This window comes from Squalius cephalus (genome assembly GCF_949319135.1).
Source record: "Squalius cephalus genome assembly, chromosome: 18".
Classification (NCBI taxonomy): domain Eukaryota; kingdom Metazoa; phylum Chordata; class Actinopteri; order Cypriniformes; family Leuciscidae; genus Squalius; species Squalius cephalus.
Window position 1 is genome coordinate 23,770,576 of NC_137139.1, and position 20,356 is coordinate 23,790,931.

General features: G+C 37.5%; 1 protein-coding gene across 2 annotated transcripts in view; it reads left to right on the plus strand.

Moving 5' to 3' along the window:
- Positions 1–20,356, plus strand: part of pex14 (peroxisomal biogenesis factor 14) — a 66,992-nt gene that overhangs the window by 12,679 nt on the left and 33,957 nt on the right. For both annotated transcript variants that reach the window (XM_079849518.1, XM_079849519.1), the window contains one exon: positions 18,261–18,345. In XM_079849518.1, coding sequence (XP_079705644.1) covers positions 18,261–18,345 — 85 coding nt within the window. The remainder of the gene's footprint in view (positions 1–18,260; positions 18,346–20,356) is intronic.

Consider the following 20,356-nt stretch of genomic DNA (forward strand, 5'->3'; position numbering starts at 1 on the left):
CAGATTTCTTTACATTGTGGTTTTGGTCTTGTGTGCTATTGGACCAGATTTCTGGAGCCGGTCCCCCTGAGGCCAAATTCAGCAGATTTATGGCCAGACATCTTCCCACATGAAAAGGCCATTTCTTTTCTTTTCATTTTCTTCTTTTTTTTCCAGTTTTCGTTTACATTCTGTTAAGGACTTCTTTGCTGAGATATCAAATATTGCTGCTTTTTTAATGTTTCTCATGTCAAAGTCATTTAAATACTTCGATACCACAGCTAAAGTACTAGCTTAACTAATAAAGTTCAAACATTATTAAAGGCAAGTGAACAGTCACAGTAGGTATTTATAGGCTGCTGTCACGTTAAGACCTAATGCACTGACCCAATATAATGATATACATTCAATTTCTTTCTCAACTGTTTACGTTCACTAAAGACATACCCAACTGTGTTTAGGATCACGGATCAACTACGCTCCGTTTAACCACTAAATACCATGGTAAAGTCATGGCCAAAATTTTTGGCAGTGACCATAAATTCTGTTTTGCAAAGTTTGCTGCTTCAGTTGTTGTGTTGAATCACAATGTTTCTAGATTGTGCATGAGTGATCCGATGCATTTTACATATTGCAAAAAGCTTCATTGGTCAATTTTTTAAAACTTTATTACAAAAACCCAAATTTCACAGTTTTTTGGCCCTGGCACAAAATGACCAGCTAATGATTTCACTAATCGAATCATCAGGAGATGGGAAATGAGTTGGCTTCTAGTAATTTCAGTTGAAATAACTCTATCATTCTGATTGGATTATAAGAGCAGACTGATGGAAGGAAGAAGTGCTTCTAAACATTGTGTTCTTTAGCAATGGTTACCTCCAAAGAAAGACATGCCGCCATCATAGCTTTGCATCAAAATCGCCTCACATGCAAGGAAATTGGTACTAAGAATGAAAGAACCATTTACCGGATCATCAAGAACTTCAAGGAGAGAGGTCACCTGCAGTGAAGAAAGCTTCAGGACATCCCAGAGTGTCCAACAGGCTAGAAGAAAAGGTGAACGCTACCATGAGTCCTGTGTCATGCCAACAGTGACGCATCCTGAGACCATCCATGTTGGGGGTTGCTTTTCATCCAAGGGTATGGACTCTCTCACAATTCTGCTCCAAAACACTCCCATGAATAAAGAATGGTATCAAAACATCCTGCAAGAGCAACTTCTGCCAATGATCCAGGAGCAATTCTGTGATGATCTGTGCATTTTCCAGCATGATGGAGCACTATGTCACAAGGCAAGAGTGATAATGAAGTGGCTCTGAGTTCATTACATTACAATTTTGGATTCATGGCTAGGCATCTCCCTGGATCTTAATCCCGTAGAGAACCTGTGGTCAGTCCTCAAGAAGCGAGTGGACAAGTAGAAGTCCACAAATTGTGATCAACTACGAGCTCTAATAAAGAAGTAATGGATTGGACTCAGTCAGGATTTGGACCAGAAGCTGATATCCAGAGTGAATTGCAGAGGTTATGAAGAAGATGTCAACACTGTAAATAACGACTCTTTGCATATATTTAATGTTGCCTATCCTTTAAATGAATGAAATGCTTATCACTCTTTTCCAGTATACCATAGAAACATGTGAAAAGAATAATAAACAAATACTGAAGCAGCAAACACAAAATTAATTTCACTGCCAAAACTTTTGATATACAGTGGGGTCCAAAAGAAAAGACCAAGTTGGGAAAATGCAAATGATATTTGAACTGAAAAAAATAATACATGAATTCAAATGTACAGCTTGTTTACATTTCCAAAACTTTCTCTTTATTTCAAGGTCTAATAAATATATTTATAGGTCTTATAGGCCTAATATAGTATATTAAATTTATATATACAGTATATCTATATTTTTTAGGCCTATAGTTTTTAAATGACATTTCTATGTTAATATTTTATAAAAATACATACAAATATGGCTTTTTACATTTTATTTAGCATTTCCGTGTTAACCGTTTTGACTCCATTATAATCACTGTGGTGTTTTCTCTAGGATGACAACAGCAGAAGCATGAGCATACTATTGTACGTCTGATACACAAGATGTAATTTTAAAATCCTTGTAGGAGCTACATTTGTCTCTGTCGTTTGTCTCCAAATAGCTCTAGTTTCTTAATGTCCTGTGACATCCAGCATTTTGTTTGTTTGGCACTCATGTGGGAAGATTCATTAGATTTGTCAGGTGAGTCAAAGCTATCAGCTCCCGGAAATCAATTAAAACTGCCTGAGTCACCAGCATATCTGGTTATTTGTCCATTTTCTTCTGATTTGTCCACTTCATCAGAACAAGGCTTTGCCATTCGTCAGTCACAAGCTTTCATGATGGTTTCGTGTTTGCCAGTATAAGCCGATAATTAAAGTTTGCCTTCATTTTGACCGCAGAGAGAATGTTTGTTAGGAAATTATTGTGTTGACATAGCCTGTTAAACATTACAATCTGTGTCATATTGTTCTCAAAGCCAAGTTTTTCCAAGCCAAATACACTTGCTTCATCTTACGTCCTTTTATGGCCTGTCAAAATGACTGAGAATGTCTTGAATTTAGGAAATTGTGGGTTATAGACCATTAAATTCTCCAAGGTTCCTTAATTAAATCCTCTTTTATGAGGTGCGTCTCTGTTTGTCAGTGCGTATTTCTCCCCGTCTGCTGCTTTCCCATGTGTCTAGATTAATTTTGTATGACACAGTTTAACGTTGCACTATCCTCCTTTCACATTGCTCAGTGACCTGATGAGGTTTGGCCGCACTGCATGGAAATGCAGTGTATTTTCAGCACTTTCCTTCTGATGTCCGTATTTTGCCGACCGCTTTGAAGGCAGGATTTAATTGAACTCTTTGATTACCCAGAAATCAATAAAATATAATTCATACTTGCCCCGTAATTTGTAAAATCTCTGCAAATATATTAATGCCAACAGAACTGCAAGTACAGATCTGTAATTTCTAGGTTTGCTGTTGCCTGCTGAACTGTGTCATTATATGTTGGCCTGACACGATGATGGAAATATGACAGGATTTTAATTATAGCGTAGCCGTGTTTTTAAAGAGCATGGAAGGAGATCTGTGACACCAGTTTGGGTTGCGCTTTGTAATTACTTCCGTTTGATGTGAAGGTTCTCCTTGGCGGCAGATATGAAGTGGAGCAGACGCGTTGAAGAGAGGTATAGCATGTGATGGAAAGAGAGAGACTCGCCATATGACTGACGATCAGGTCGAATCAGTGACTGCCTTCCCCCGTCAGCCCTCTTGAACGCACACACCCGCACGTCCCCCTCACCCTCCAATGTCACTTTCAAGGCATAATTACTCCAAGTTGTGTTGATTAGTCTAAGAAGCAATTATGCCAGTTTTTCCGCTGCAAATGAGGAGACATGATGGCCCCCTGATTGACAGGAAACATCTCTGCTTTAATAAGTAAATGACTATGGTAATGCAGGTACAGAGAGCCTTTGATATGTCAGCATCTTTCTCTTTGCGGGCCCTGTCCCTGTGATTTTAATGAACAGGAGTGGGACTAAAGCCCTGTGTTTCTGACTCCCAGGATCCGTCAGGAGAGAGGACCGACCGGCAGCCAGCATTTCGTCTGGAAACGCCTAGTTTTTACAGCGGTTCCTCTGATTTCTGGAAGCGTTTGATCAAATGAATAAGGGAGAAGGGAAAAGAAATAAAAATAAATCTCCTCGGTGCACTGCGAAAGCCAACTTTTTCTAGTTGTACCTCTTTGAAGTGAGCGATTATGTTTGGAAGTCTAGAAATCAGAGAAAAATGCGATGTAATTGACACATTGGGACTGTTCTTTATCTGCCTACGCAGTAAGTTATTAGCTGTTAATTCATCTGCCAACTCCCCTGCAGCGCCCGTTATTTGTTTAAATGGAGGGATTCCCATGGTGCATTTGTAACTACACTGCTGAAATGCTCCTCTCTATAATTATTTAACATTACACGCTGACTTATAGTGGTTATCGGTGCTGGAATATTAACATGGGAAGAGGCAAGGCTGTTTAATCACGACTGAGACTTTGGGCCAGAGTTGTGTTTGGAGCACAGGGTTTGCTATGATCTGCTTTTGAATACTATGGCAAATGTTCATATTCTTTCGCAGTACTGATTTGAATGACACGTGTTGGACACATCTCTTACCAGTAGGACAGAAAGGTTTATGGAAGACCCTTTGATCTGGCAGTTGATGCGATCCTCTGCTTCCCCTCCAGAAAAAAGACTTTAGTGTGCAATAAGGTAGTCTACTCTTCTCTGCTCTTTCAAGTTCACTCCATTGTACTCTACTCTACTGGAGTCTAGTCTTACTCTTGTGTACTATTTTCTACAGTACTGTAGTTTAGTCTAGTCCAGGGGTTTTAAGGGGGTGCTGTTTATTTGTTTGTTTGTTTATGCATTAGAGACAATGCACGTTAATGAACAGCAGTATACAAATACAAAATGTAAACATGCTGGATTATAGCTAGGGCTGTCAAACGATTAATCGCGATTAATCGCATCCAAAATAAAAGTTTGTTTTTACATAATATATGTGTGTGTACGGTGTATAATTATTTTCTATATATAAATACACACACATGCATGTATATATTTAAGAAATATTTGCATGTATATACTGTGTATATATATTTATATTATATATAATTTATATTATATATAAATATTTTACATATAAATAACACATTTTTCTTAAATATATATGCATGTGTTTGTATTTATATATAGAAAATAATTATACTCCATACACACACACATATTATGTAAACACAAACTTTTATTTTGGATGCGATTAATCGCGATTAATCGTTTGACAGCCCTAATTATAGCAACATTGCTAAGTTACCATAGTCTCTGTTAGGGGGTCCATGTAAAAAATACAAAATGTGTATTTAGATTGGTAACCGTATAAGTGTGTGTATAAGTGATATAAATGAAATATTAATAAAAAAATGACTTTATAAATTTTTTTATATAATAAATGTAATCAAATTTAGATAATATATTTCATTCTGCTTGCTAAAGTGTAGTTCAGGGGTTTTCAAACTATTTTTTTTTTTTTTTTTTTTTTTTTTTTATAAGTATTTTTCCAGATAATATTTTAACAATTTGTTTCATACAGTGGCAATTATTTAATTTTATTTCATTTATTATCTTTATAATTTTGTACTTTCTCACACACAGTATAAATGCAGGAAAAAAACAAACATTTTTCTAGTGAGTAGGTCACTCACAAAGGGGTCATCAACAAGTCTAAAAAATGTCAGATCTAGTCCACTCTACTATCGTTTAATTTAGTTTTACTTCATTGTAGTCTACTCCAGTGCACTTAACTCTACTCTTATCTTGTCTAGTCTATTTTACTCCAGCTCTCACTACTCTAATTCTCTCTAGTGTACTCTACTCTAATCTACTCTCGTTTTCTTTGCTCGGCTCTAACAGGATTCCCATATAAGCCGGCATGCCGGCACAGCCTTTTATACATTATTCCACACTTTTTATTCTTATTGTAGGTAGCCACTTTATGGATTAGTTCATAAACGGGACGCCCGCCCCTCGAATAACCTCTGCGGGCACACGCGTGTACCGCCGCATAAATGTAATAGAATCATTTGCACTAGCACTCTCAATCCCTCGCCGTAATTTATGCGGATTGAATAAGTGCCGTATTGTGGAAAAGCGCGAGTGGACCAAACACTCATTTGTCACCTCTAATAAATGTTGGAATGTAAATTATGAAGTTATGCTTCAGATGTAAATGCACTTTGTTTCAGTCTCTTAATGCAGAGGCCCCCTCGCCAATACATTAAGAGAGTGAGTGAGGTCGGCAGAGAGAGAACATAAAAATTCTGTCTGTTTTCACAATCAATAATGAGCTCAAAAAGGCTCAGATGGAGGAACATTATGAAATATTTGAAGTCGACTTCATAAATTATTGCTGGAAAACTGGCATGTACACTAAAATGTAAATACATTAATGTTATTAATAATGAAGTGACTAATAGTTCTATCACGACTGTAATAGCTGTTTAATAGAACGTGACAGCAAGAATATATTGCACTTCGCTCTCTGAGATGGGATGGTGCAGGACATTTATCAGCGCTCGTTCAAAAACGCTATTTTGATTATTTTGTTCAACTAATTGCCCACCCCCTTCAAACCCAACATCTTGTCCCCTCAAAGAAAAAAAAAAAAAGGAGAAAAAAAAACAAAAAAAAACGAGTAATAGATATTAATTAATACGTGTCAGTTTTAACCAGTTTGATGAAAAATAATGTAGAGAAGATGCTAATAGGCTTCTCGTTTCTCTCTGTGTGGCGCTGGTAGATTACAGCTTTAACAAGCCAATCAGGAATCAGTCAAGTGAGCTGCAGTATGGCATGTAAAAGGTCTTATGGAGTGTGTGAGCTCCGTAAACGTACAGGAAGTTGTGGAAAAAAGTTAATAAGAGTAGTAGACAGAAAATTAAAGCACTAAGAACAATGCAAAAGAGCAGTTATTATATATATATATATATATATATATATATATATATATATATATATATATATATATATGTGTGTGTGTGTATTTGATATGGGGGTGTACAGACACCTGTTGCTGCCCCGTTTGTGAGCACTAGGGGCTGCTGGAGACTGTATTATAGATTCGTACTCGCTCCTCTCAGAGTAAATCCCCTCCGAGGGCCTTTAACTATGCGTTTTATAGGTCTCAAAAGGGCAAAGGCGCTGCTTGAACTTGCTTATATAAAATCGCAGTTGCCTCTGGGCTCTAGTAAGTGCTGTTTTGTTGATGAATTCTCTTTGGCGTTCCGACTGAGTCAGGTGTGCATACAATCAAAAAAGCACTACTGTCCGTCTGAGGACTCGCATGCATCCAGACAAACCATCTTTTTTTCCTCTTTGTATATCATCAGGAGACCAATCTTCAATAATTCTGTATTATTATTAACACTTCTTAGAAGTCAGATGAGAAACAGGAACCCGCATGTATCTGTTAGCTGCTGGCAGCCTTGTCAAACACCTGGACCAGTGGCCCGAGGGCTTTTAGTGTTGTGACAACAAGAGAATGGCAGACAGGCCTAAACACTCAGGATAGGTGCTAAATGTGGCACATGTCATCATTTTGGGTGGGCTGCCTGGTTAAACAGCAGTGGCCATTTCTGCAGAGTACCTGGTTGTGAAAGAGGTGGGGAATAGGTGAGAGCTGTCAGCAACTTTAGAGACCTTCCTGTTATTTATCACATGCATTGCTTTGCTCCTCTATTTTTGCTGCATTTTCTCGTAGCTGAAGATGAGGTCGCTGTTGAAAATTGTCATTTATTTCGTCTCAACTATGATTTTCTTTCGTGCTAGGATCAGAAAAGGAGACATTTTGAAGAATGTACTGGCAATTTTCTCCATGCAGTTACAATGAATGTGGGCTGAAGCTTTGGGGGAAAAAAATCATACATTTGAACAAATATATTTATGTATACACTACCATTCAAAAGTTTGGGTTCAGTAAGATTTTTTGGAAAAAAAGTAATATTTTTCTTCAGCATTAATCAGCAAGGATAAAATTTATCAAAAGTGACAGCTAAGACATTTATAATGTTATAAAGATTTCTGCTATTTTAACCTTCTATTCATCTAAGAATCCTGTAAAAAATGATCACTGTATCCATAAACATATTAAGCAACACAACTGTTTTCAAATGTGATGATAATAAAAACAGTTTCTTGAACACTAAATCAGCATATTAGAATGATTTCTGAAGGATCATGTGACACTGAAAACTGGAGTAATGATGCTGTAAATTCAGCTTTGCCATCACAGGAATAAATTACAATTAAAATATATTAAAATAGAAAGTTATTTTAAGCTGTAATAATATATTTTACAATATTACTGTTTTTACTGTATTTTCGATCAAATTAATGCAGTGAAAATAAGAGACTTCTTTCAAAAACCAAAATCTTACTGACTTACTGGTAGTGTATTTGTGAAACTAATCTCTGAATTCTGATTTGATAAAATGTGCTCCGTTAAAAAAACACAAGTTTGTCTTTTAAAACCTTTATATCGAAGTAACAATTTCTGATTTGTGAATAAATGTTTGTTTTATCAATCTGAATTATTTGTTTTAGGTTATAAAGCCGACTCACTGACTCAATGATTCGGACCCAGTTGTATAAATACATTTTAAAGATGTACATTTCGGTCTACTTGTCCCACAAAGGACATTTTGTGTCCCACAGAAGAAAGTAAGTCATCCGGGTTTGGAATGATATGAGAAGTGAGTAAACGATGACAGAATTTGAGTTTTTGCGTGAACTATTCCTTTAAAGGAGTTGGGAAGAGAGCAAGAGAGAGTGACGACAGTCCCGTGGGACTCAACGGTATTGTCATGTGTTTTTCTCAGTCAAGGTCGGCAGGAAATGTCAGAGCAGGTGTGTGTCTGTCAGTGAGTGGCCAGCGCAGCCCCTGGGCTCCAACACGCCATGCTGTGACACTGGAGCAGGACTCACACTCTCTCACACACACGCACGTCTGGATCCTCATGCCCCATAAAGCCAGTGCGGGTCACCTCCGGCCACAGCAAAGACTCCCGTAGAGCCATACGTATTGAGCACATATTGCATCCGATACTGCAACAAAGCCATTTTGAATTGTAATGATTCACGTGTGTTTACTAGTCATGACTTAGTTTTTAAAAGGAAAGTTCACTAAAAAATGTAAATTCTGTTATCATTTTATCCACCCATACACAGTGGAACACAAAAGAAGATATTTAGAAAAATAGCTTTTTTTTTTTTTTTTTTTTGACCCCATTGACTGTCATTGTATGGACAAAAACATTTTGTCTTTTGTGTTCCAAAGAAGAAACAAAGTTTTGGAATGACATGAGGGTGAAAAATTCTATAATTTTGGGTTGAACAATCCCTTTAAGGTGTGTCTATATGAAACTTCCCTTTGAAAGCCAGTCTGATCTGTCAGTCTTGTTTGAACTTTTGCATGTGATCGGATCCCTACTTGTTCATTCCATTGTGTTTTGGTGGTTATTGTTGCCTAGGCAGGGTCAAGAGAGTTTTTACGCAAACCCAACTGATTTATACGCAGGTTTGAGAACAGGGCTGGGTGGCACCATCGTACCGCAGACATGCTTTGGGCAATAATGCAGTAAAACCTGTACATTCTGGCTGATCCTTTAGAAATGCACGATTATTCTCGCACACAAGCATTTCTCAGATTCTGTGGCTTCAGTTGAGTAACAGCAATTCTCCATTATGAGTCAACAAGCATAAATCACTCTGCTACGCTTTTATTTTCTACCCCTTCCAACCCATTTTGCAAGAAAAACAAAACACAACTCGTTTTTTTATGCAATTTTAGTCGCTATGGTAATTAAAATGTTCCCATTGGTTTGGATGCACTAAATTAAAACTGCAAACCTTAATTGTTTTTATTGGTTTGCTGTGCCACTGTGGTTTTGAAGGCGGCCTAATCTCATTGGTGGATTAAACGCTTACTACTCTTCTCAGTCATGTGACTCTGACTGTGGTCTGAGTATCTCTTTAAATGCGAGCTCCATTGTCATCTAATCGTTCCTGACAGCTCTGACTATCACACAGCCTGGGAGGCTTGTCGGTTTATTTGGACAAGCCACTTTGTGCCGCACTTCCCTTTGCAACCAGTAGATGGTGGTATTCATCTTCTGAGATGTACCCATAGACCTGTGGGAGGCCAGGTTGCCCTGTCTTTGTCTCTTTCCTTATCTGATCTCACTTCTTTAAACTTTCTCTGCCTTTTTTCTTCCTTCTACGAACTGTATCTCCCATACCGTGTTTTTGTTTTACTTAACACTTTATGTTTTTTGCTCTCCATCTAGTTGTTTCCATCTCTACCGCCCTCAGAGTAATTGAGAGTAGGGTCACCGAGCAAGAGGGTCACAGCACCAATTCTTCGCCTTCTTGAAGATCGCAAAACTGTTGATCCGCAACGTGCAATAAGCGTCCCAAGCTATCGAATGCAAGCCATTGTGAGATGATAATGTCACCGGAATGTCACAATCTGTCTGCCGGTGGCATGGCCGTCCTCTCTCAGTGTCATATTGTGCTTATGCCTAATCAACTAACCGCCGGCAAGCACATTTCCCTTTTAATTGTCAATGTACTATACGTCTGTTAGCTAGTTTAGTGTAAGAGACGGTGGCACAATTGTACACTCTGATTTTGTGTGTGTGTGCTAGGTGGGCGTCTGCAGCGGAGAGGGAAGACACTCGTCAGGGTTATGGCAGTCGTAGATGACAAGAAGGCTCTTCCTTCCTCTCCATAAACCCTGCATTGTGCGGTTTGGACATGAGTGCGGCGTTGTTGCCATTGGTGCTGTTTTCATTTTGCTTCAATTAGCTAATTAGATGTGAAGGGTGGTAGTGTCTCTGAAAATGAAGGACAAGGATCCAGCGTCGGGTTTAAGACCGCCTTTGTGTTTATCTATGAGCCGGATCACAACGTGTTATTAGGATGTGCCACCAAGTCACGATAGGCTGCTATTAATTTATGCTCCGTTTCCTTTAGATTGTCTTGAAATCGGATGTTTGCCTTTTTCCCCCAGGTTTTGTCATGAATTACACTGGCATTGTGTGTGTGTGTGTGCGTGCGTTTACGCCCTGCTCATTTACAACTCGGAGACATTTTGCACGGCCTGTCACCGAATGTCATCATTGACTGTAAAAGTAGAGAAAAAAATGCCTCAAATTACAGGAAAGCAGCACTGCATTAAAGAACAAAGAGGATCGATGGCAGTACATTAAACTTTATACAATTGGGGGGGGGGGGGGGAATCAACTAATTAAAATTGATTACTCTTGCTTTGTAAAAGTGTTTCTGAATTAAATTATTGTATGAAAACATTTTGACCAATTGAGGAGCTGAGGAAGTATCCATTACTGGATTACTGCTGGAATATTTGCGGTGAGCTGGGCTAAGTACTGTTTTTTTTTTTTCTCACTGCTGAGTCCAAGGGCCACAGTTTCATCTTTCTCTCTTATACATACACATTTCACACACATTTTTTTTCCTTTCAAAAAATGTCTAAAGATAATGTTGAAAAAAAAAAAGTTATATTTTTTAAGCTTAATTTGACCTTTAGAGCTGAAGATTCCTGTCTTTTTTACCCCACTGTGACATTTTGTTATTATTTATTAAGCAAGTTAGGCATCTCTTTCTCTCTCCCTGAAGAGATCAGATTAAATGAACACCCCAAAACGAGCTTTTTTTGTTTGTTTCTTTTGGTCAAAAATCTTTTAAAACCACACTGAGTTAGCCATATAAACTAGTAGGACTTATATCGAACACCTCAGTGAGCCGGCAAAATGCATTGGAAGTGTAATTCTGGCACCACAGACACTTTGGCTCTCTCATTAGTGGAAACAAATGATCACATGTGAAAGCTGGACATATCTCCCAACAGTTAATAATAACGATTAAGATAAATTTGCCCCACATTAACAGAAATGTTTCCAGCAAATGCTCTGCTTTACCATGTTTTATTGATTTACATGTTAAGAGGAAATATTTCAGGTCTGTAATCGAAAGTATTGAGTACTAGTTAGGCTAGCGTTACAGATTAGCCTCGGCTGAGTGAGGCAAGTCGCTGGCAAACATCTATGTGTATTCAAATGTGTGTCAGTTCTGCCATAAACCTGTGACTTTCCATTAGGCTTAAATAACAGTCCGGTTAATATTTATTTATTTATGTATAAATTTGACTATTTTAATTTTGTACTTTTCAATACCTGTCTTTCCTGTGAAAGTGGAATAGCATGAAATATGCTGTTGATGTCATGAATTTAATAACTAAATGATGTTTTACAGGGTTTCCACAATCCTGGAAATATAAGGGAAATTCATAATTGCCATTTCCAGGCTTATAAATAAATAGTCCTGGAAATAAAATGTTAAGATCATGGGTATTTCTGTAGTCAATATTTATTTTATTAGTTATGCCTGATTCTAACGTATTTATTTGGATAATAACGTATAATTTATATAAAGTGAAAATCCTTATCCAGTCATCAAAAACAACAGTTCTTTGGTGGAAAGTGTGCCAATTTTGTCCAGAAGGCTTTAGTTCATACTTCTTTTCAAACCTCTGTATATCATATAACAAAACTTTCAACTGTCTTTTTCTCTGCTATTGTATTTATTGTTTTTTTGTTTTGTTCTGGTGGCAAACTTTGTTGTGACCTTTAAGTCATCAAAGTTCAGAACATTCATAAAAAATTGCCTGCACCGTGATTTGAATATCAGCGCTGTAATCGCGGGTCTCTGTGCTCTATCCACTCGCAGCACATGGAAAATGTGTGTCGCTCTACTTTGTCATCAGTAATGGCTCTTTTTGCATAGATCTATTTATCACGAATGTGACCTTTTGAAACTGGATTTGGTTGCATAAGGAAGATGGGTAAAGGCATAACTGACTGAGATATTCCCTTTTCATGCACTTTTTTCAGTAGTTCAAAGTCGTAAACAGACCGCGTAGTTATGCTGAAGACCGTTGGAGTGACTGCTAAGATTTTTGTGATGATGAGGGGGAGGCAGAACATTTTAAAGGGATAGTTCACCCAAAAATGAAAATTCTGTCATCATTTACTCACCCTCATGTCATTTCAAACCTGTATGAATTTCCTTCTTCTGTGGAGCGCAAGAAAATACTTCCCCCGTGGACCTCTGTGGACTTTCATTGCATTAGGAATTTTTTTCTAAATATTTTATTTTGTGTGCCGCAGAAGAAGAAAAAAAGGTTTGAAATGGCATTAAGTCTTCCAAAAATCACAATGAAAAGAAAAGAAAGCAAAAATAAAACATTGTTGTATGAAGAATGATTTATTGATGTATGTAATGTCTGTCGTGTGGGTGTGGAGTTGATCAGTAAGAATTGATTTCATACAGCTGTTTTAGATGAACACACTCTCTCTCTCTCTCTCTCTCTCTCTCTCTCTCTCTCTCTCTCTCTCTCTCTCTCTCTCTCTCTCATGCACACCCAGTTTGCTCAGTGTGCTCTCCTCAATAAAGGTCATTTAAAGCAGAAGTTGTCATAATTAGAAGGGCATTTTAAGATCTAATTATAAAAGATTAAAAATACCATTTTGTGCATCAACCCTTCAGGAGTTGAAAGGAATCTGACTGCAAGGAAACCCACATTGCAATTTCAGAGTCGACTCGGAGCGCTTAAAGCGTCCTAGATATCCATCTATGTCATGGAATCATTCATGATAGAGGTTAATTAATATAGAAAGTCGACTATGGTCTCTTTCTCCCTCTCCCCTCTCCTGAAACCATTGTTTTGTAGGAATCTGAGACCAACCTAACACAATTGGATCAGTGTCTATTAGGCCTTTATTATATCAGGGGTGCTTCTTCACAAATGTACAGGGCAATTTGAAATGAATTGATTCACGCTAAGACTGGATCCCCAGACCTGCTAATGATTTCCTTTTAGCTTCCTTTACCCTTTGCTTTTAAGTGCCAACTGATGGCCCCCACCTTCTGGTGTGGTAGCTCTTGTCCTTTCTCACAGAGCGGTCATTACTGTCAACAGTCCTGTAGCAAGATCAAACTCGTATACAGTCAGGCACACTTTTTGGTCTCTAACTTCATTTCACGACTTCACACCACCCTCCACAAAGTTTCAATTTGTGCATGTGACTTCACGCTAAAGGAACTCCAGTAAAAGTAAAATGCCTTGTTGATTTAGTTTTATTTTCTATTTTCAACAAAAGCTAAGCACAGCTATTCATGCATACATCATATGCAGTGACAAAGCTTCAAATTTTAGGAAATTTGATCTTACATTTTATACTATTTTATACTATATAAATATTTTTTATTTTTTTTTATTTTAGCTATTGCAGATTTATGTTACTAATAAAACTGAATGAAATCTATAAACTGTGGCATTTATTTTGAAACAAACAACCGTACATTTTTTTGTTTTGTTCAAAGTGTATCTGTGTGTTTGTTTAAAAGGTTATTAAAAAAGGCAAAAGTGATTTTTTTTTAAATTTTTTTTTTAACTGGGATACCATTTGCTATTTTAAATATTTACTTAAACACTACTTTAAATATCTTAATACATAAGTGTATGCATATGATGTCCAAATTGTATCACTATATTTGCACATTTACATACTGTACGTATTTCAATATATTCTCCAATTCTAAAAGACCCCTGTAGATGCCTTTTAAGTGTACATTATTTGTATTTAAAACAAACATTTTGCCAATTTTTTTTTATACAATATGAGTATTTACTAATATATAAGAGAAAAAAAATCCCATTTTCTTTAAGGGGTTTTTAAGTTTTGGTGTCTCTTTCACCGATCAAGATCTTGAAATAAAACCATTTCCCCCCCCCATCTACAACTGATTTAATCTTGTTTGGCTTAATAGTACTTTTGTAAGTTTGTTGCCTTGAGCAAAAGTATATTTCCCTGTTTTCCCTGTTTGACCTGTTTGCAAGGGAAATCTTCCTTCTCATATCTACTGGTTATATGGCAGCATTTAAAAGCAAAACTTCCTCTAATTCTTACAGGTCAGAATTTCTAAAGCGTTTTAATGTTCTTAAAATAGGAAAAAAAGTATTCAGAATTCACTGGTTATTCTTAGAATTACATTTTTAGGGTAAATAGGATAAATGCAGGAAAATTGGGACTTTTTTTTTTTTTTTACATTTAAACTGACTGTCAAAATGCTCCTTTATAGACCAGATATTGAACTTTTAACTTGTTTTAAAGGAGACTGAAATGATGAAAGCATCATACAAGGTTGGCTCTAAAAATTTGGCTTCCCTAATAGGACATTTATATTTTCTTCCCGATCAATATCATCATGTTAAGCGTAACGACCACCTCCTCCAAATTTAAGGCGAGTGTGAGGCAAAAGTGCTCTGTTAAAACTCGGTCCGATCCAAACTCAATAACCAACACGGCATGATTTGCAAGACCTTGTGCAGTCATCATGTTCACGGTGGGCATGTCTCCAGACGTGGCCCTTAATGTTGCTCGGGCCCTATGATTGAGTTTTCACCACTTTTTAGGTTGCACCTGACACTTGATCATTTATCTCATTTGTAAAGATTATCGGTTAGAACAGGGAGCACTTTCCGTGCATTAGCAATTTTAGCCTTACAAGAAACACTAGAAAATAATGGTTGATTAACAAAGAGTATTTACTGGTATTCAGCAAAGAAACATGCACCCACCTTTTTAATTTGAGTTAATATTTTGCTTGCCAAACCAAATGTGTCTTGTACTGACATGTAGTGATACAGCTCTCCCCCTTAAAAGCATGATCGTGCGCTGCTACCTTATACGACAACGAGGGTGATCTATACGTCAATAAGTAGACAAGACTAAAATCTGTGCAATGTGGTTATAATTGATTGAGATGTCTGGGTGGAACTTGCATAAAGCAGCCGTGTCATCTGCAAAGAAAAGCACTTTTCTTCTCCCTGAAGAACAGACGCAACACTCTTGAAAAATAAATGGACATCGCCCTCATTTGTTATCCCACTTTGATCCCATCTTTTAGAGAAGTGTTTACAAGAATGCCGTGCCCCTTCCATCCAAGTAAAAGCTAGTCTCAATCACAAAACAGAGTCGTATTTCAAGCCAAGGAGCTGCGATTTTGACCCCTTTGTCTTTATAATCTTAAATGAAACATTCCTGCTGTTGTTTTTTTTCGCTGGCAGTGACTCAATTGAGAATGTTCTTTTCCTATAAAGTGTGATTTACTGTACATGCAACGTCATTTTTGTGCAGTGCATAAAGAAATTGATGGTTTATGCAGTTTATGTGGTGTTTATAGAGCGGGGAAGGAGTGTTTCTGGATTGTAAAAGCCACTTATTGTGTGATTCTCCAACAACTCAAAACCCTCATCCATTCAAATGCTGATTTTCACTTGCAATTCATGTTTGAAGACTTCTCAGAACTGAGCTGAGCTGAACTGGTTCATTTATGAAGCAGGATGTGCTTCAGTTTGACGATGTGGACTTTGCAATTTTCTTGTCATAAGTTTCCAGGTGAATAAATTTAATATGCCCTCAGCTTATATATAGCATGATCAGAAATTACTGGGTGCCCAGGCCACCAAAAATAAGAGAGAGAGAGTGGGAGAAGTACTTTTTTTTTATTTAAATTGCAATATCCTGGATTATTTTTACATTTTTCCCATGAAATGTTGCATAATATGTTAAGTTTAAAGTTAACAATAATTATGCATATTGATACATTAATAAATTAATCTATTGCAATGACACATGGTATGATTTGGTTGATGATTAGAGAATTTTCATGAATTAAAGTATTTGACAAATGGGCCAGATTTACTGGAAAGTTCTGCACGTGATCTACTGACACCAATCAAATGAAAGAACACAAACGCAGCCAGATCATTTCCATAACGACCAACCCAATCTACCAAGAGCAGCGCAAATAAGCGTCTGGTTTAAGACATGTTTTTTTGGGGGGAAGTAGGTAATAGCGCAAATACCAGTAAATTGACTAGCGCAAACCTTAGTAAATCACCTTGCGTGATTCATTTAAATACTCTCCTTCTATAAATTTTGCGCCTGAAAGGGAAACTCCTACAAATGCATATGCAATAAGGTCAGCTTCAAAAATAACTGTCCACACCTTTTCAACGCTAATTTTTCACTGTGTGTCTTTAGTAAATCCTGACAGTTTTTTAACACCAAAAGAAGGTTTGCGCTAGTAAATCTGTCCCATAGTGTTTTGTTGTTGTTGATGGTCAGAAAAAATACTTGAAAAAGCCCCTGAAAATCAACTCTAGGGGATAATTTTTGACACTGATATATAGAGATCCAGAAATTTCCAGAAAGGTCATGTTAACGTAAAACATCGTCACTGATGTGTTCTGAAACCAGGTGTGACTAAGGTTGCGTTCTATGCAGACACTGCCTCAGATATTTGAAGAGACAAATGCCTGCTTGCTTATTCCAATTATCGGAATCATAATCTCATGCCGTTCCCTAAATCGTCAGTGCCCCCCTTTTGGTCTTCCTTCTTCATCCAACAAAGTCAAAGTTGTTCCCCATAAATTTAAGCTGAAATCAATATGATGTGTTTTTGAAAGGAAAACCGGGTCCCCTACTCACTCTGTCTTGATTTGTCACCGCAGAATTATACAGCCGTCCCGACTATTACACATTCTTCTCAGCCTATTTTCAAAATGCAATCCTTTTGGATTGAAACAGGTCTTTAGTATATGCAATGCATTACCTAAAACGGATTACCACAGACAGCGCGCTCAATCACTTTTTATCTTTTGCCGCTTAAAGAAAAAGAACAGTAATCAAAACCTTTCAACCTATTAGAGGGATGACTTTTACAATTGAATCACAGGGACCACAGGTGCGATAACGAGGCGGCTCGGCTTTATCCTTGAGTGTGCGTTTCCCCCTATCTCCAGATGTTATTTCATGTTTATCTGTTCTTTAAAAGCACCACTTCAGAGCCCGCACTTCAAATTCATGCTATAATGGTGTTTGAGGAGGAGACCCTTTTTTAATTCTAGGAGAAGCAAGCTAAAGTGGCAGATCAAGGTGCATCTCGAAGGAAAACACGATGGAATCGATGGGAACGGCGCTGCACTTCCGACTACACGTGTTCTGATGATATTTAATTTTCTAGTGCATTAACACTCAGTCATTACAACATGCAGCCTTGGTGATTTGATCATAATGCATTTTCTTCTTTAAGAATCACTGAAGTTTTTAGCCAGGTATTCTGCCGTTATTAGATACAGATGGGCACTTCAGCATTAAGTATAGATTTCCAGTCCCTGCTCACTTAAGGCTAGGAGTTTGTCTTAAAGAGGATAATGGCAAATTAAACTCCATACCCCATTTGTTCTGCAAACCTTGATGGGATAATTTTATAACTGCTGATTCACTCATTTCCTAGATTTATCTCTAAAGTGGTTTGGTGGTCTGGCCTCCATATACTTATTGGGAGGGGGAGGGCTATTTTATAAGTTCCTGTTGTTGGCTGATGATATACCTTGGGGAGTTGGAAATGTACAATAATTCAGCCGCCTTGCAAGAATTCCTGAGTCTTCCTCTCATTTCCAGTGAAGTTAATTTACTGATGACTTTTTATTATACTGATGAGCTCATTTCACGCTGCAAATGTAAGATTTTTTTTTTTTTTTCATCTTCACAGATTGCCACGGCAGTGAGGTTTCTACAAAACCAGCAAGTTCGTCAGAGCCCCCTGGCAACCAGAAAGGCTTTTTTAAAGAAAAAAGGTGCGTATCATCAGTATGTTCCTGAACCCTAATGTGAAATATTGCGTTTTTACAGGCAGAACGGCTACAAGATGGCTCAATTCCAAGACTTTGACCTTACATTTAACCAACTTAATGGTTTCGTTATTTCTTTCAGGCATGAGTGGAATCAGTTTAGTAAAGAGAGCCTTTTTGCAATGTCAGGTTAAAAGGACAGTTTACCACTAAATATTTTTATACCTTTCATTCCAAAACCTTTCATATTCCCATAAAGAGACGTTTTGAAGAATGTTCATGCTGCTCTCTTACTTTCATTTACAACAAAAGTAAATGTGGACCGATGCTGTTGAGCACCAAAATGGACAAAAAAGTGCCATGAATGCATCAAAAAGTAGTTAATATGATAAATCTTCTGAAGCCATATGAAAGGTTTATGTGGGAAAATGACAGATATGCTGGTTTGGTAGACATGTTCACCATCTACTTCCCAGTTGTGTGGAAAAGAGCAGCTTTTACATTCTGCTGTAAATATCTTCTTTTCTTTTTTTTTTTTTTTACCACTGAATCAAGTCATAAAGGTTTCAGGTGAGTAAATGATGAGGGTGTCATTGTTGGGTAAACTATCCCTTTAAAGACTGCTCAGTTTTAGGAACAGCATGTTGTCCAGTGTCCAAAGATTTTCATGGGGTGAGGTCATTTGCTTTTAAGGGTCAGGGGTCGAGGCCATTGTTGCATGCCCTGGAGGGTCAAGTAGGGGTCGATCGGACTGCAGAGAGCTTGATCCCAGCTGTGTGGATAAATGACCCATCAGTTGGGACGCTTTGGGATCCAGAAAATTAATATTGACAAACCCTCCTGCACTTACAATGGAATTGTCAATTATGCTACCTCCCAGCATTTTAAAGCTTTTACTTAATTTAGCTGTTATCATAAATATTAAAGCACTGGAATGCATCGGAAAGTTTTATCGACCAGAGAAGTAACGTGTTGTGAGCATACATATGCATTCACTCTAAATTCAGAGCAGTTTAGGTATCAATCAATATGTGTGTTTGATGCATAACCCACCACTATCTCTCCTATGGCAAAAACCCCTTTCAGATCAGATCACCGGCCTGAGTGTGTGCTGGATAGTAATCAATCCTTACGCTGTATTTTGATATTTTTTTGAGTTTTTTTTCTTTTCTTTTTAAAACCCAGCACCAAAAATGACATTGTGATGTTTCAGTGAATCACTTTGGGGGGCGGCAGTGATGGAAACCGAGAAGCACAATGTAATCTGTCTCACTTTACGGCTTATTTGAGTGTTTTGCCAGCAGGTCTTAAAACTTTAAAATCAGTCACATAAAATGACGATCACTTCGCCGCTGAAATGCATATCGTTTTTTTAAATAAAATATAGTCCTTCACAAAGGTCAGATTAGTTTTATCTTGATTACATTGAAGTTTAGCAAGGTCAGCATTGTCCTTTATAACACGATAACTCATCTGTCTCTGCACGGTATTGATAATTGTAAATCTAAGCAGAGCCGTGCTTATCGGACATACAGTACTGTCACGACTTTTCCTTTTAGTTCTTATTTAAAATGAAATTTGTTCTCTCAGGACTAATTAATGGTAAAGGCAGGTGGATTTGGCTTACGACGGTGCTTATAGAGAGACAGAGGAAAACGAGCCAAATAGCTCAATGATCGGTGTGGGTAACCAGAGACAAAATCCATAGATGCCGGCTGCTGTTGTTCACATCAGTGGCTTATTATGACTTCTCAATATCTTTAGCATTTTCCTCGGTCAGTGCTTCTCGTTAGCAGTAGATCAGCTTCATTTATAATTCACAGCTGGGTTATGCGGCTTAATATGCTGTATGTTCAGGGCGAAATGTGGTTATTTCGAATGCGTACGACTGAAATTGTATCCAGCTGCAGGTATTTGCAGGTTCTGAGCGATATGCATCATGTTTGTGTTGTGTAGAAAGTGTGTTTGGTGGTTCAAATGGATTTCTCAAAGGGGTCTACTGGTACATCAAATATTA